At 39.3% G+C, this 13,017-nt stretch overlaps 2 protein-coding genes across 3 annotated transcripts; both read right to left on the reverse strand.

The window, feature by feature from the left end:
- Positions 1-541: 541 nt before the first annotated feature.
- On the reverse strand, positions 542-5,205 carry cgasa (cyclic GMP-AMP synthase a). Its single transcript, XM_005733725.1, has 5 exons — positions 4,106-5,205; positions 3,807-4,020; positions 3,354-3,611; positions 2,778-2,877; positions 542-1,351 (listed from the first exon to the last, which is right to left on the reverse strand). The coding sequence occupies exons 1-5, from the start codon at positions 5,012-5,014 to the stop codon at positions 1,006-1,008; spliced, it is 1,827 nt and encodes a 608-aa protein (XP_005733782.1). The 5' UTR covers positions 5,015-5,205; the 3' UTR covers positions 542-1,005.
- Positions 5,206-5,524: 319 nt separating this feature from the next.
- eef1a1a (eukaryotic translation elongation factor 1 alpha 1a) lies at positions 5,525-10,426 on the reverse strand. Of its 2 annotated transcripts, none has more exons than XM_005733726.1 (8): positions 10,320-10,426; positions 8,859-9,039; positions 8,497-8,676; positions 7,933-8,229; positions 7,341-7,491; positions 6,921-7,177; positions 6,463-6,697; positions 5,525-6,337 (listed from the first exon to the last, which is right to left on the reverse strand). In XM_005733726.1, exons 2-8 carry the CDS (start codon positions 9,000-9,002, stop codon positions 6,213-6,215), a joined length of 1,389 nt encoding a protein of 462 aa, XP_005733783.1. In that variant the 5' UTR covers positions 9,003-9,039; positions 10,320-10,426; the 3' UTR covers positions 5,525-6,212. The 2 variants fall into 2 exon arrangements, with proteins under 2 accessions (XP_005733783.1, XP_005733784.1); XM_005733727.1 differs by having other exon boundaries at positions 8,859-9,042.
- Positions 10,427-13,017: the final 2,591 nt, after the last annotated feature.

Consider the following 13,017-nt stretch of genomic DNA (forward strand, 5'->3'; position numbering starts at 1 on the left):
TGATTTATAAGAAAATCTAAGCACAAACACTGCTGTTCATTCCTATAAAAATGTGTATTTCAAAACTTAATGAGTCAGCTATGTTATGCCAGTCTGATGGCTAAATCTAAAATAGAAGTGCAAAAACTGAGCCTGTCAGCACTTGTTGTAAGCAAGCTGAAAAATTGTGCGTTTATTGTCCTCAATCACTACGTTTTGGTTTTTTTTTCTGCCCTGTGAGCAGACTTGGGTTTCCTGTTCACACACCTTCAGTCAGTGTGAAAAAACAGCTGAGATGATGGGAACTTTGCTTTCATAAAATTCTGGTATGAATTCTGATATTATTTTTTCAGCCTCATCTGCAATGAGTGGAGACAAGTATATGCAGAATTCTGCTTTGCTTTGCAGATTGTGTTTGCTGCTGCATGAGATGCTGTGGTGTGTATGGATGCTGACTATCTCAGCCCCAGTTAAGATGCCATTCTAAGGTATATATTTTACAAATAAGAGGTATCGTCTGGCTTCACAATAAAGTAAAAGTCAGTTACAAATGTAATGTGTTTTTAATATGTTAGCTATTAATCAGCAAACGACATCACCTTTTCATTGACCATATAAAGCGATACATTTAAGGATTCAGTCAGAATATAATAAAGAAACATGTAATAAGAAAAGTATATTAGTACTTGTGTTATTGTTCTCCTAAATCTCAATTTACAAGTAACATTTCTTACAAATGGGTTGCAAACCAGAAAACAACAAAATCACATCAAAACTCAAAGCTGCAAATTAAAGTTTCAACTGTACAGATATGATTAAGGGGAAATAAGATAACTAAAGCAATGAAATCGGTAAAACAAACTGTATTTGCATAGTTGCTGGATTGCCTGTGCTTATTTGAGGCATTGTAAACACAATGGGACTTCCCAAAAAAGTTGATTCTGTTTATTTGGATGCAGCATTTGATTGAGCATGCATCAAGACACTATAGGACTTACAAAAATCACGAGTCCAGATGTGCATTAATTAATTTCCATTTTTAAGTTGTTCCCTAAAAATAGGAAAGCCTTTCCGGCGTTCCTCCCTGATAGCATCGGACAGACCTTTGCAAACTCTAATACCAGAGAACAGGTTCTGACTTGGAATGAAAAAGTTGCATAGTTGACCATTTTCCAAGTAACCTTCAAAGTCCTGCAGGAGCACCTGGAAACAGTCGCTCAGGTCTGAGACTCTCCACTTGTTGTCATCAGTTCGCAAGCAACAGGCATGTAAGAGTGTAGTTTTGACATGATAAGAGCAAAACTTGTCAAATGAAGAGTCCCTTTCCTTCAGCAGATGTAGCAGGTGCTTTAGGAGTTTCAGACAGGACTTTCTGTGTGCAAGGAGAAAGATACAGAGATTTTGGGACCTTGGATAATTAAACTTTCACAACATGACATTAGGTAAGAAATCCTTAAACATATCAAACATTTTCTTCAGTCTGCTTACTTTCTTGAGTTGAGAGATAGGTATATGTGCATAGAAATGGATGGATATAAGTGTCTAGAGATGGAGATATAGGGGTGTGTTTGTGTTTAATATAGAGCTGCAATGATTCATCCAGCAATTGAATAATAAAAAAAAATCTTTGCTTCGATGCTTTGTTTAACACACGACTCTGTAGCGCACCCTTATCACCATGGAAATGCGGGCATGTCAGCTGCATTTGTGACAAAAAGCAAACCTGTAATAGAACTGTATTTAGGAGCAGTGAACGACTACAGAGTCTGCCGACACTAAACCTATGAGGCCCCCAGTTTTCAACAAAAGCATAGATAACACAAAAAGCTGCAATGATGATGACGCTGGCAAAGTTTAACATGAATCTGCAGTAAGCCTCCAGAAGTTGTATTAAAACATGCAGACAAACTGTTAACTTAGCCTGATACCATGTTTAAATTATACAGCTGACGACGTACATGAAACCGATACCTGCAGCAAGCAAAGGGGGGACATGAGGTTTACTAGACCAGATTAATTTCAGGGCTTTCGCAACATTTATCAGATTGAAGGTGAAATGATATAAAATGATGTGTTAATTAAATTGCATTAATATTTGAGAATATAAACAAACAGTTTTTCACAAGCCAATAAAAATGTACATGGGCCAATAAAACTCTGGACACTGAATTATTATTACTATTAAGTAACACCTGCACCATTATAACGTTTGTTTTCAGCAGCACAGAAAGTATGCATCAAACTTTCCATCAACTATGGAATGCTGATATTCTCGCTTTTCTTTATTGCAGCCACCACATTCTCTTTTAAAGGCCTACAGATACAAACTCGCTCTTTGCTTGACCTCTCACACTTAAAACACATAGGCACACACAGATGCACAAAAATTCAGAAACATGAATGCACAACAAATCTACCTCGTCAAGGAGATAAAACTCGTACTTGAAAGTATTTATATATTTTTGCATTTAAGAAAATGCTTTCTTTAAAACATTTAATTTAATATGGTGCATAAATACAATGAAAGGGTTTCGTTCTTTCTGTTGTTGTTAACAGATTTCAAAACATTGCAATTTCTAAAATGGAAACTAATTAGCAGTTCATTTTGAAAGACCTGTTTTCGCTTTTAAATGTCTATTATTGCTCATTAATAAGAAATAAGACAAGTAGTTATCCAATTAATGGACTCATGTACCAAACACCAACAAACCACATGGTTGGACGAATAATTTTTTTGCCATTGTGTTCATTTTCTACCAGAAAGCAATAATTTGGTTTAATAAGCATGTTGTTCTAACCTGCAGCAGTTTTCTCCACTTTGTTCACAGCAAGTCTTCTTTGATCCATGATTTTTCAGGATGGCCTTCTCAATGTGAGAGAATGAAACTCTCCAAACATCTGTATGTTAGAGATGACGGAAGAGAACAGGGAAATTTTAAGCTTTTTATACCATCATGAAAATTGCACATTTTGAACTGTAGTAACATTGGTCAAGTGTTAAAGGGGATTTCTGCTTCAATGGGAAACCTACACCGTAGCTACATTATGACTGCCAAACCCTCTGAAACCCTATGCCATTACTTTATATATTACCCTTTCATAAATCCTGTTGACTACATTTTATTTACCAACGTAAGCAACGGTCATACACATGAAAACGCACAGAAACATTGAAAATGACTTTTTGGCACAACACTGACAACAATGTCAGCCACAAACATTCTAACCAGGATTCAGTTGTCTTATAATACTGTGTCCTTTCTCACTTCTACTGCAGTTAACAAAAACTTTATCTATTTCGTTCAGTGGCTCACAATCACATTATGATTTTTTTTTTTTTTTTTAATTCACTAATTGAGAGAGGTTAAACTTACCTTTATTACGGACACCATCATTTTCCACTGTACCCTTGCCCTCATATTTTGGGACCAGATAATATGGCTCTCGCTTGTAATCTTGCTTAATTTTATGCCCGAGCCAGCACTCTATTTTAAGGCCTTCGGTTGTGAAAGGCGGCCAGCTTGATTTAACCATAAGGCAGAGAACAACATCCAGTGAAATTGGGACTGATTGTACATATGTGGTCAGGGTCACTGCTGGACAGCCTTTTTTCTTCTTGTCCACCCTCCATTCTGAAAGAACAAACAAAAACCTTACTCCAGACATTCTATGGTACTGGATGCTGTATATTAATACATTACAATATAGAAAGCATAGATAAATAAGCATGTTAAATTAAAGGCCTTGTCAAATTGAATTCTTCCTCAGGCCCTTTTTTACTGTAAAATTGAAATTTCACTAAAACTAACTTAAACTTTGATACTCACCAGTAAAATTCTTGACACATTTCTTCACTTCTTCTCTGAACTCATTGAGCATCTTGGTAGCAGATAAAATGCCATTTTCTAGAAATCTTTCCAGATTCTTCTGGCCACGTTTTAATTCCACACTGTAAAATGCGCCATCAGTTCCAAATGGTTCAAGTTTCACCCGATCAACCAAGATGGGCAGCATGACGTCAAATTCATCGGGATTACAAATCTGTGCAACATACAAGTCATACATCAGATTGGACCACAAATCCTGTTCTGAGTTAACTGCGGGAACTTAGAGTGTAAAACCTTACCTTTAGATTTTCATAGTAGCTTCCTGTTTTTAGGGGTTCTTGTACGTCATTAAAGCTTAATGTATTCTGTTTTAAATGATTGATTATATTTTGTATTATCGCATTTATGACTTCTGCTGCGTTTGCTTTGTCAATCATCTTAATTTTCAATTTTTTCAGAGTTTCCTTAAGGATATAATCTGTTGAAGCTTTTTCTTCGGTCATGTCTTTCCTTTTTAAGTCCTCAGATTTTCCTGGTGCAACCTTTGTATCCTGCACAGCAGATTGTACTTCTACTTTTGGCTTGGCACCACAGGCTTTTGCTGGTGGTGATTTGGCTTTGCCAGCACATATTTCGGTTTTTGTGGTCTGTTCTGAAGCCTCTCTTGTATTCTTTGGAGTCTGTTGCTCTGCCTTTGATATCTTCTCAAAATATTGCTCATTTTGCATCTTTGCATCAAGTTGTTCTCTTAATCTTGGCTTGGTGCCACAGGCTTTTGCTTTGACAGTGTGCACAGAATCCTCTGTAGGATCTTTTAGCTGTATCTCAGTCATTTCTGATGGTTTGGCCTTCCTAACACGTGGATTTGTTTTTCTGGTACCCTCTGGCTTTACTTCCTCTTCAAGTCCTTGTGATTTTGTCCTGTCAGAACATCTTTTTGTTCTTGTGGTTTTTGGAATTTCCTTTTTCTCCAGTTTCTCCAGTGGAAGTTGTTCTGTCGACTTGGTCCTGGTCGCACAAGTTCTCTGCGCTCTGCTGTGTTGAGATTCTCCTCTGGCACTGTCAGGAGGAAACTTTTCTTCAGCTTTCTTTGGTTTCTGTTTCGTTTGTTTTTCACTCCGCTTCCCTTCTGTTAAATCAGGAGAACTTACTTTAGTGCACTCAGCGTCGAGACTGTTTAGCTTGCGCGGTTTCCCTCTCCCAGCCATGACAGTGTAATGAATGAAACTTGTCTGGCAAGATTAATCCTTAGTGCGTCCTTTTATTGTATGAGAACACACCCCTTTACTTTGCCACATCCTGCCCTTATGCTGATTCAGCCTTTGACGTATACTCACCGGATGTAAACTGTGAGTGAAAGCTTTTCTGCAGGTCCTATTGCATGTAGTCCTCACGTATGCTATGCTGTGTGTATTGTGTAATAGCACAATCACTCGGTGAGTGCTGGGTTTATTACTTCCTGGATGATTGCTATTGGCCATAGGGTGAGACTATAGCCTTCTAAGGTGCCGACACAGCACTGTGCCTGCAATTTTATAAACTTGATCTTTGTTTGAAATTCTTATTAGTTTCTCTTTTATTTCTATATCAATAGCTACATCTTGTGGATAGAAAGGTGTATTGCAGATATTGTGTCATATTTTAAGAATCTTAAACTTCAACACAACTGTTGCTCTCACAGCTTTACACAGAAGGGGGAAAAACTGCTAAAGGCAGCACATTTTGGTTGAAATATGTTTAATGTTACAAAGAGGCTCATGCCATCTTACAATAAGGTGCTATAGCTTATGCCAATTTAAACTACAAGTGCAGGTGCAAAATTAGCAAAATGCCAATCAAAGTGCTTTAAGAGTCCACATGTGGACTAGAGTCCTGGGAGGACAATTTTTGACCTTTTTTTGTTTTAAGTTCTTTTTAAAGCTTAAACAGAACAAATTCTCTACTACTCCACTACACAGAAGGACACAGTTATGACTCCTTGCTCCTAGAGAGCGCCATATAGTTGCAAACAAACACTAAAAGCAAGACAACATATAATATCATGTAAAGAGTTCAGAACCTACACTCCATTGAACTAGAGAGGTGATAGGTTGCAGTATCTCTAATTATTAGATGTCTAAATAGCACAGAATAGTGTTTCCATGATGCGAATCAACAGTGCACACATTTGAAACATGTTGATGTTACACTGTACTTAATGGTAATCTAACCACTGAAATGGAACCAGGAGTGCTGCCTCAAGGACTAAAGATCTAAGTGTTTTTCTTTCCTTCGAATGCTTTTGCGATGCATTGTGATGATTAACCAGTCTTTAATTATTAAGTTGAAGTAGCCAATTCTAGGATGAAGTTGGATGACTGATGTCCTGCCTTGGGAGACCTTGGGGTCGGCAGAGTAGCACAACATTCATTTGGTCCTCTGGGCCTTCTGGGCAGACTTGGTGACTTTACCAGTAGTGGAGACCTTTTTCTCCACACCTTTAATCACGCCGACAGCCACAGTCTGACGCATGTCACGCACCGCAAAACGACCTGCAAAGTGAAGAAGAATAAAAGACGTTTGAGTTCATCATAAAATATCGCATGACTTCAAAGTGGAGCCACGATGCCTTTTGATGAGGGAAGCTCTTGAAACTCTAGGAACTACTTGAACTCACCAAGGGGAGGGTATTCAGAGAAGCTCTCGACACACATTGGTTTGCCAGGGATCATATCTACAATTGCAGCATCTCCAGATTTTAGGGATTTAGGGTTGTCCTCCAGCTTCTTGCCAGAGCGGCGATCAATCTTTTCTTTGAGCTCTGCAAACTTGCAGGCAATGTGAGCAGTGTGACAGTCCAGCACGGGAGCATAACCTGCGCTGATCTGGCCTGGGTGGTTGAGGATGATCACCTGCAAAGCAAAGGGACAACATCAGTGCCTTATTAATAACCGCAAAAAAATGCTTTCTTGTTTTTTTTATTTCTAGTTTTTCTGCTGTCGTCTTATTTGAACACATTCTTATCTGCCTTGAGGATTGAGAATATAAATAGTTCTGACATTAGATGGAGATGAATTTAAGTCATGTGCTCGTTCTACTATAATTGGATTTTTTACATCCAAATCTTGTACCTACCTGAGCAGTAAAGTTGGCAGCTTCCTGTGGTGGATCATTTTTGCTGTCACCAGCAACATTGCCACGGCGAATATCCTTGACAGATACGTTCTTGACGTTAAAGCCAACGTTGTCACCGGGTAGGGCTTCGCTCAGTGCCTCATGGTGCATTTCTACAGACTTGACCTCGGTAGTCACATTGACAGGGGCAAATGTCACCACCATTCCAGGCTTCAGTAATCCCGTTTCCACACGACCTACGGGGACTGTTCCAATTCCTGCAAAAGAGGTCAGAGTAAAGCATATTAAAATGAAAATCAAAGTGTTCCAGTTCTCTACTGAAAAAGGTATGTGGTTTTCCATGTTTTGAAATGTCACAACTATCCTTTATTCCCAAAGTATCTTAAAAGTTTATCCATATGTTATTTGTACACCACTTGCCTCCTATCTTGTAGACATCCTGCAGGGGAAGACGTAGAGGTTTGTCTGTTGGACGGGTGGGGGGCTGGATGGCATCCAGAGCCTCCAGTAGTGTGGTTCCTGACGCATTACCTTCCTTCCTATTTATTTTCCATCCCTTAAACCATGTCATCTAGAGGAAAGAAGGAAAAAATAATAATACACAATTTTATACAGTAATAATTTCAATTCTAAATTAAAATAATAACAGAACATTTTATTGGTTTCTTAACCTCCAGCACATTTTTTGTCACTTTTTAAATGAATGAATGACGCGTCTTGATCTTATGAAGAAGTTAATTTAACTAGCAGAAAGTTGCATTTTATTTTTTCCCTAGCTAACACCACTATGATTCATGTTGAAGAAAAATACTTCTTATTTATATCTATAGCTGCTGAAAGGGAAATTAGAGAAAAAGTTCGCTTTAGATTCTTTGACAGATCATGTTTGAGTTTGTCTAACAGCTGTATTGAGCTACAGCTTTCTATCCACGGCACCAGTCAAACAAATGAATATTCAAATGATGGGCCACATCCTGGCTTTTGCATAACTATGCTTTGTTTTAGTACTTACATTAGGGCTGGGCTCAAGCATGTTGTCTCCGTTCCAGCCGGAAATGGGTACAAAGGCAACCGTGTCAGGATTGTATCCAATCTTCTTGATGTAGGTGCTCACTTCCTTCACGATCTCCTCGTAACGTTTCTGGCTGTAGTTTGGCTCCGTAGAGTCCATCTTATTGATTCCCACAATGAGCTGCTTCACTCCGAGAGTGTAGGCCAGGAGGGCGTGCTCACGAGTCTGTCCATTCTTGGAAATACCTGCTTCGAACTCTCCCACGCCAGCTGCCACAATCAGCACAGCACAGTCTGCCTAAAAATGCAGTGGATGCAGCTTTAGTAGGATTCCTCAGTAACTTTGAAATACTACCACTATTGGATGCTAATACTGTAATGTAATGTACTGTAATAATTTCTACACCAAATTCAACATCTACGATAGTCACTAATGGCAACTGAAATACTTCAATGTAATAGCAAGTGATGCACTTTGTGTACACAAGCTTGCAAAAGCACCTTAAAACATGCAACACAGAAGCGAATATACTTCATAGTGGCCTAGCATCCTCATGTTACACACCTGAGAGGTCCCGGTGATCATGTTCTTAATGAAGTCCCTGTGACCCGGGGCATCGATGATAGTCACGTAGTATTTGCTAGTTTCAAACTTCCACAGTGAGATGTCGATGGTAATGCCACGCTCCCTTTCAGCTTTCAGCTTGTCCAGCACCCAGGCGTACTTGAATGATCCTTTCCCCATCTGGGACACAAGCAACACTAACCTTCAAGACTTTTTTGCAAACAATTTAATCTCTTTTAAATTATATAAAACTCAAACAGCTTCTATTGTGTCAATTTCTATTTGATCCGCATGGCTTCTGCCTTAATATGTGAAGAGCGGCGGGCAGTTAAAGAGGTCGTCTTCCTCTCCCATCTCCTTACCTCAGCAGCTTCCTTTTCAAACTTCTCGATGGTTCTCTTGTCAATGCCTCCGCACTTGTAGATAAGGTGGCCTGTGGTGGTGGACTTGCCAGAGTCCACGTGGCCAATCACCACGATGTTGATGTGGAGTTTCTCCTTTCCCATGATGACTGGAGCTGGCAGAAGTCACGAGGCAGTCTGTCTGCTAAAGCCAGGGTTAAGTTACAGTCAGGAAGCAATGGATTGATGAACTAGCTGTTGTGACTGACATATAGTGAAATGGGCTTGTTGTGAGTGAATAACATATTATTTGATGGTGGAAAATAGCCCAGACTTGTTTGTGTAATTGTGTAACATCATAGGGTTCAACATTATGCTGGCAGAAATTCAAGGTATTGCATGGCTCTGTGGAAAAATACTGGAGTGGGAATCTCAGCTGGTGCAGGAAGAATTTGTAATTACATTAAAATACTGCTCAAAGGAGGAAAGTGAAAGTAACTTGGGCTCAGATTTGCTAAGAAGAAGGCTCTTGATTGTCAGTACGTGTTTTCTTTAGCATCTCAGAAGACTCCGAGGACTAGGGAGGATATCAGTGAACTGCACAGAACACACAACCTCTCTTACTCTATCCCTCCATCCATCCACACCCCTGCTCTCCTCTTTCACATCCACATGCTTCTCCTGTTCTCACCACTCTGATGTGCACCAACACATCCAGGTAGCTCAGATGATATTTCACAGCACCATCCTCTTTTTCACAGCCACAGACTCAGTACAGCTTCCCTCCCAGCCAGAATCCACCATTTTGTCAGGTCTAGTCTACTAACAGTGTAGCAGCCATTACTCAGACACTGCAGTGCACTGTGCACAGGTTCACGCAAAGGGAAACAGGTACTGTTAAAGACTCTGTGGGGGTGACGGGGTGATGACCCTGAACATTAGGCTTCACACATGCACTGCGAACTTTTGTTTAACCAAACCCGTGTGACATATTTAGTCTGAATGCACTCTGCAGCAGGCTGAACGTCAAGTAGCTTAATCCAACTGTAATATGTATCCCCACATGATCTTGCTCAGGTGAACTTAGGGCAAGGACAGTCATCTACATGCGCGCGTTTAACTCATCCTTCACAGATAACGTCACAGCGGCTGCCGCAGTGCGCTTTCACTTCTAAAAGATGGTTAAAAAAATAAACCTATAGAAACAGAGGGCGGAGCTTCAGAAAAATCCAAAGTATTGCACTAAATCTAATGTCTGAAGGAATTAACGGAAATGTCAACCCTCCGCCATGTTCTGTTATCTGCCCGCTTACTGAAGCCTGGATGCGCATTAACTACCAGCCGCCTGTCCTGCATCACAGTATCCCCACACACAGAACCGCTAAAAATAAAAACAGGCCCAGATAATTGACTGCTGGCATCAAAAAATAAATCGATAAAATAAAGTCCACTTCATGCATTATATCGTGTACTGCGTCGTACCTGAGAGCTGGCCGGTGTCAGGTTGGCTGCAGGCGCGGATAGGCTGAGGGGAGACGCTGATCCGGTTATAGCTCGCAGGACAGGCGGGGGTGTTGCGTAATTGCGCGCACCCGCCGTTGCACAGCATCACAACGACGAGTTAACGTAAACGAGTTTATTATAGGGCACAAATATCAGCATCCATTGTCGGACACACCGGCGAGTTAATATGCGCTTTAATGTCTGCAGACAGCTTCAATGATCGGTAATTCCCGACGCATAACTTAAGCATAACTTGGCTTTTCAAGGGAAGGAAAATGCGCATTTAAAATTCAAGACTTTGCATTCATTAATAATTAGCATAGTATACGTAAACAAGGCAGTTGTCGTTATTGTTGCTTTGCTATCATTAGTTGACTTTGAGATATCAGGAATGAGTGACAGCTCCGCTCTTAAAGGTTTGCAGTAAGCAGCAGGTGAAGGGCTCACCTTTCCAGCCGCTCTCTAGTTGGATTAAAAGACGTTATGTGCTTAACGTCTCTGCCAATTACGTTAAAGTGCAGTGGCATTAAAAAAAAAATAGCAGTTGAGGCGTTAAATTATATTTCCATGTTTTCACTTCCAGGCAAACGTATATTTAGTTAAGCAGTATCACCTTTTAAGGACTATTGTGTGACTATAGAGAATTGACTTAATGGGTGCAGGAATTGAGGGTTAAAAGCAAACAAAACGGTTAACCTGTGCACTAACCTGACTAATTTGTTTGCCATTTTCCCTGCTCTAAACCCTTACAAATGTATGACTGGTCCCCAAATGTAATCTACTAATCTTTAGAATAAAACAAGTCAAGGCTGAAAACTCAAAGTTTTTTGAGTCTTTTAGGAAATTGGATTGAGAGGATGCTACCAGCGACGAGGATTAGAAATTAGTATAATCAGAGGGACAGCTCAGGCTGAGCATTTTGGAAATGACGTAGGAGGCAAAAATAAAAAGGAGAGGATAGAAGAGGTTTGTGGGTGCAGTGAAGGAAGACATGCAGAGGGTTAGTGTGACAGGAAGATGCCAGGTTGAGAAGGAGGCAGATGATGGGAGAGAAAGCAGATTAAGTCGCATAGGGCTCGTTTTTAGGCAACTTTGAGCTACTTAAAATTATTAAGTATGTAAAACCACATTATTCTTAGTTAATGTGAAAGGTGTTCTAGGAGATAAAGAAATAATACCCCAACACAAGATCTGATTTACACAGTCTTTATACCACAGCGATTTAAAACATTTCTCTCAAATGTTTTGAAAGAGGAATTTTACAATGATTTTTACAATTACAAGTACAATTTAGTCCCTTTATTCTCTGTGCAAACAAAGCACAATAACAACTGAAATAAATGAAGCCAGTAACAAAAAGAACCCAAAAGAATGAGCCTGCATTGCTGATCCCTTTTGAACTTAAGCAGTAAGGCACGTTATAAATATTCGGAAATTTCAAAGACAAAATGTTAACCTTACACCTTAGCTTGGATTTACCTCTTAACTGAGATTATGTATGAAAGAAAATTGTACATAATGTATAATGTGTGCAAATATGATGAAAAAAATAAATCTGTCGTTGACCCTGAAAGAAGGCGATCACCACACTGACACTTAAAACTTGAGGAAATATGCCTCCATGTGATAAGATTAATCAAAATTTAAAAGTAAACAAACGTCCTTTTAAATCCTTGTAAGATTTAAGATACCTGAGAATTCGGGGAATAATTTAAAGCCATGTCCCTTTATTAATAAGATGTACTGGAGAGATCATAACCTGTGTGACGTTAAATCCTGCTATCTCAAATAAGAGTTGGCTTGTGAACCTGAAAACTCAAGACCACTGTTCCCTCTAAGCTGAGCGCGTGAGCAATCGTGCACTGCTGACAGTCTCCGCGCATAGAAAATCAGCAAAATAAAATAAATACATGTATTTACTTTCATTCCAATTCAGGCTGGATTTTTTTTTTTTGTGCGCAGCACAGATTTTCTGTGTGGGGAGACCATGTGAGCAGTGCGCGATTGCTCACGCGCTCAGCTTAGAGGGAACATTGCTCAAGACACTGCACCATATTACAAGTAATCATTTTTAAAAAAAGTAAATTTCTCTAAGAAAAAAGGATAAAATGCTTGGAGACATTTTTAAGGCATCATCCCTGAAAAAAGTGTACACTATAGTCATAATGCTGAATTTAAAACGTTTGGGGTTTTTAAAATTCACTATAAAGCCTACTGGCACTTCATTAAGGGCTACAAAGTAACAGATTTTTAAAAAAAAAAATTTTTTTGGTGGGCATCGGTGTGTACTGGATTTAAAACTGTCCCTTCTGTAAAAAGGAACCATTGGGTATAGCAGGTTGAATCCACAAAACCACCTACAGTGGAATGATTTTCTTCCATAGCTTATTTATAATGAGTTAATATCTAAAATGCATTATTATCTGTAAATATCAAAGTTGATGTACATTAGCTGACCTTTATAGTTAGTTATGCAGCCTGTAGCTTCATAACTAACTAATCTCATTGCCCCCCCTCCACATACCAGCAAGCCCGTTTGGCTTCATAATGAAAGCTTCCTCTGATACTTCTTGGGAAAGCATATGTTGATTTCTTCTTCTGAGAAATAATATATTTGAGTAGGTACAGCTACAACTTTTTTTTTTTTTTTTTTTTTTAAATCACCGACATTGGGCTC

Source organism: Pundamilia nyererei, unplaced genomic scaffold, assembly GCF_000239375.1.
Source record: "Pundamilia nyererei isolate P.nyererei 1_Seehausen unplaced genomic scaffold, PunNye1.0 scaffold00054, whole genome shotgun sequence".
Taxonomy (NCBI): Eukaryota; Metazoa; Chordata; class Actinopteri; order Cichliformes; family Cichlidae; genus Pundamilia; species Pundamilia nyererei.